Below are 3332 nucleotides of genomic sequence, written 5' to 3' on the forward strand. Positions count from 1 at the left end.
CTCCAGCAGTCTAAACCCATAGCAGCATAACTATAGAGATAGCTCAGAATAATCTGAGCCCCTCGAACTACAGGCTTTATCAAAAAGGAACGCTTTAAGCCTACCCTTAAAAGTAGACAGGGTGTTTGCCCCACGGACTAAAACTGGTAGATGGTTCCACAGGAGAGGAGCCTGATAACTAAAAGATCTGCCTCCCATTCTACTTTTAGAAATTCTAGGAACCACTAATAAGCTATGGTTCAAGCAAAAGAAACCATAGTATGATAACATAAATGTATCATTATAGCAGGGAACAGTCTGTGGATTAGCTGCTTTCAGGATGTACAGGTGTTTTAACAGCAGCCTTCATCTCTCTATACAATATTCAGTAGTTGCTTTCAGCAGCGTCAGCAGGTAGAATTGAAATCAGTATCTTCATAAAGCTTTTCAGCAGAGGGAAACAAGGGGTGTTCTTTAGACTTCATAATCCAGTTAACCAACTCAGCAGATGACATGGTTCCCCTAATCATCACAGATGGTGCAAACATCACACTGGACTTCTAGCAGCTTGGATTGACCTCAATATCCAAATTAAAATGCCACATGTTTTTATCTCAAGATTTTCAGCCTGCCAAGAAATATTTTGCTCTTTCTCTTTAGCCCAGAAATATACCCCCGGATGCTCTCTTCGTTTCAGAAGTGGCTTAACATAAGTGATAAAATAGTTGCTGCCATTTTCCCTGGTTTGTCTGTGCAACTCCACCCAATTCCTGCCAAGTTTATTTTTAACGACTTATTTTCTTTTCTGCCATAACAATTTCCTTCCACTCACCTTTCTATGGAAATCCTTGTGTATAGCTGAGAACAACCAGCTTTTAAGTAATGTCAAGTTTTCCCTTCTTGTGGAGGATGTTAACGACTGTCTTCTGGACAACCGTCAGGTTGTCAGGTCAATCTCCTACACCATTATTCAGGTTGTAACATTTCTATATATAAAACCAATTAGAGGAAAAACTATAGCTTCAAATATAATATAAGATGTAGAAACTTGTGATTAATTAGACCTCTCTGCCAGTAATATTATCCAGGAAGATTTATTTTCATTTCTTTAACATCATGTACAGGTGGATGTAGGCACAGGGTAAGACACACAGTGTTGGGCTCTGATATTGGATTTTTTTTTTTTTTAAAGTTCTGTTTCATGCCTCTGAAATATAAAATGTCCCTAATCAGGCAATCACTTTACACTCCTAAATATTAGGAAATTTACAAGGAAAACTGACTCAGAAGTAATGCTTCTATCAGCTTTTCACCCTTTCCATCACATCAAAATCATTTTATCTCCTAAATCAAATTAGTTTCATGATATCATTTTTTTCTGCAATGCATGTTGGGGATTTGAAGAAGATGAAGCTTACAAGAGGGCATTGATCTTTCCCATGAGCGATACAGAAAAGCACTGCTATATACATGCAGTTAGAGAACTATAAGCAACATTTCAATATGGACACATGGGATGGAAAAATAGGAATAGCTTGAAATTTTTGCAGAAATTACTTCAATCTAAGAAATTATACAGCATTCTGGATTGGCTTTGAGATAATATTCTGCTTGTAAACATCGGTCCAGTCCTCCGGTAATAGCTGTTTTCATCCCGAATTGAGTGGAGTACTAAAAGAAGGTTTCTCTGCAGAGCGGGCAGGTGGACTTGTTGCTGGAGGTGAACCATTTGTACTACAGAAAAAGAAAGAAAGAAATATTAACACCAGCTCTAATCGGGTGATTAAATTACATTAATACTCTCATATCAAATCTGCCTCACCAAACAGGCAGAGTGGAACTTCTTCTTGCAGGTACGGCAAGCCTTCTTAGGCAGGGAGTAGTTGGAGCCGTGGATGACAGAAAAGCAGATCATGCAGTCCTCGATGCCCTCAAAGCGCTTATCGACGTTGTTCTTCCACAGAGCCAGGCCCTCCATTATACTGCCATTCTAACCACACAAACAATTCTGCTTTCAACCACTAATCTCAGAAAATCAAAACACAAGGCACCTTAAAAACACCTGAGTGTTTAGTGCCTGAAGCGGATGTATTGATTGTTTTTCTACCTGATGTGTGAGGTAGGTGCTCAGCTGTAGCATCCAGTTCCTCCACTGCTGCACGGCTACGCCCACACGTCTCCCACTTTCCACAGCGATGGAGCCCAGAGGGTAGTTCTGCGGCAGCTGAATCACCAACTCGATGTAGATGTCGTCCACAGAGTAGGTAGCGATCACCTCTCGTGCTGCTGAGCGGGCCTTGACCTGAGGCAAAAGGATTAAAAAAGGCTTCCATCAGGTCAGATAATCAGGGAGCGATAATACAGTTAAAAACCCAGATCAAAATTAATGAACCGAGGGCTTTTTACACAAATGAGAGTTCATTAAATTTAATTGGACAAAAAATATTGAGAGCTTTTTCTTAAAAAAAGCAATGTTGCATCAGAAACTTTGCTTCAGTTTAAAGTTCATAAGAAACAAAGAAATGAGTGAGGAGTGATGGAAAATGGACGATTTTCAGCTTAAGCTTCTGATTAGCGTTTGGGAATGTTTCATCTTTTTTCAATTTGCGAATGCATTACCAAAGCAAGCAGATGATATGATATGAATATGTGGACAATAATACAACTCAAAGTGAACATGTTAAGCGTTGGTGATAAAGACAGAGGAAGTGTTGGGATTTTAGAAGTCACTTTGAAGAGTATATCTGCTGTTATTTCAAGTTGTGAATAAAACTCAGCAGAAAAAGAACAAAGAGAAATGAAAGGCTGAATAAGAAAAATAAAATGCTTTTATCTTATACCTGATATCAGCTGTATAACCACTTTATCTTTTTGAAGGATCTCTAACAAACACTGTCTGAGGTCACCTTTGTTCCTAAAACAATCATCAAAAGCTCATGGAAGGCTTTTTAACACAGACACTGTACACACAGGCTGTAGGACGTCTAGAAAAGTTATTCTAAAGCTGTTTTTTTCTGGCATCACAGCTCTTAAAGTGCAATCTGCATCGGCTAACATGCATCAGCAGAGTTTAACAAAATAAGGAGGTGAGAAATTGGTGACAAAATCCTGCTGGTTTCATTAGATGACTTAATGCTGTCAAGGGATCAAACTGTTTATTCTAGGAAAATAAAAAAGCTGCTTTAAAGTGCCGATTTTTTAAATATATATATATATATTAGTGCTGTCAAAATTATCGCGTTATTAACGCGTTAACGCGAGGCCATTTTAACGGCGATAATTTTTTTAACGTGACATTAACGCTATGTGGTTTTATGGTACAATTTTCCAAGTACATCCCGCTGCAGCCTGCG

General features: G+C 38.7%; 1 protein-coding gene across 1 annotated transcript in view; it reads right to left on the bottom strand.

Moving 5' to 3' along the window:
• Positions 1-1053: 1053 nt before the first annotated feature.
• The window catches only part of ltn1 (listerin E3 ubiquitin protein ligase 1), a 27285-nt gene continuing 25006 nt past the window's right edge, over positions 1054-3332 (bottom strand). The window contains exons 29-31 of the mRNA XM_015382112.1: positions 2087-2281; positions 1802-1969; positions 1054-1713 (exon numbers count right to left, since the gene is read on the bottom strand). Of these exons, the coding sequence (XP_015237598.1) occupies positions 1651-1713; positions 1802-1969; positions 2087-2281 (426 nt within the window). The 3' untranslated portion in view covers positions 1054-1650. The remainder of the gene's footprint in view (positions 1714-1801; positions 1970-2086; positions 2282-3332) is intronic.

This window comes from Cyprinodon variegatus, unplaced genomic scaffold (assembly GCF_000732505.1).
Source record: "Cyprinodon variegatus isolate N-32 unplaced genomic scaffold, C_variegatus-1.0 Scaffold249, whole genome shotgun sequence".
NCBI classification, from domain to species: Eukaryota; Metazoa; Chordata; class Actinopteri; order Cyprinodontiformes; family Cyprinodontidae; genus Cyprinodon; species Cyprinodon variegatus.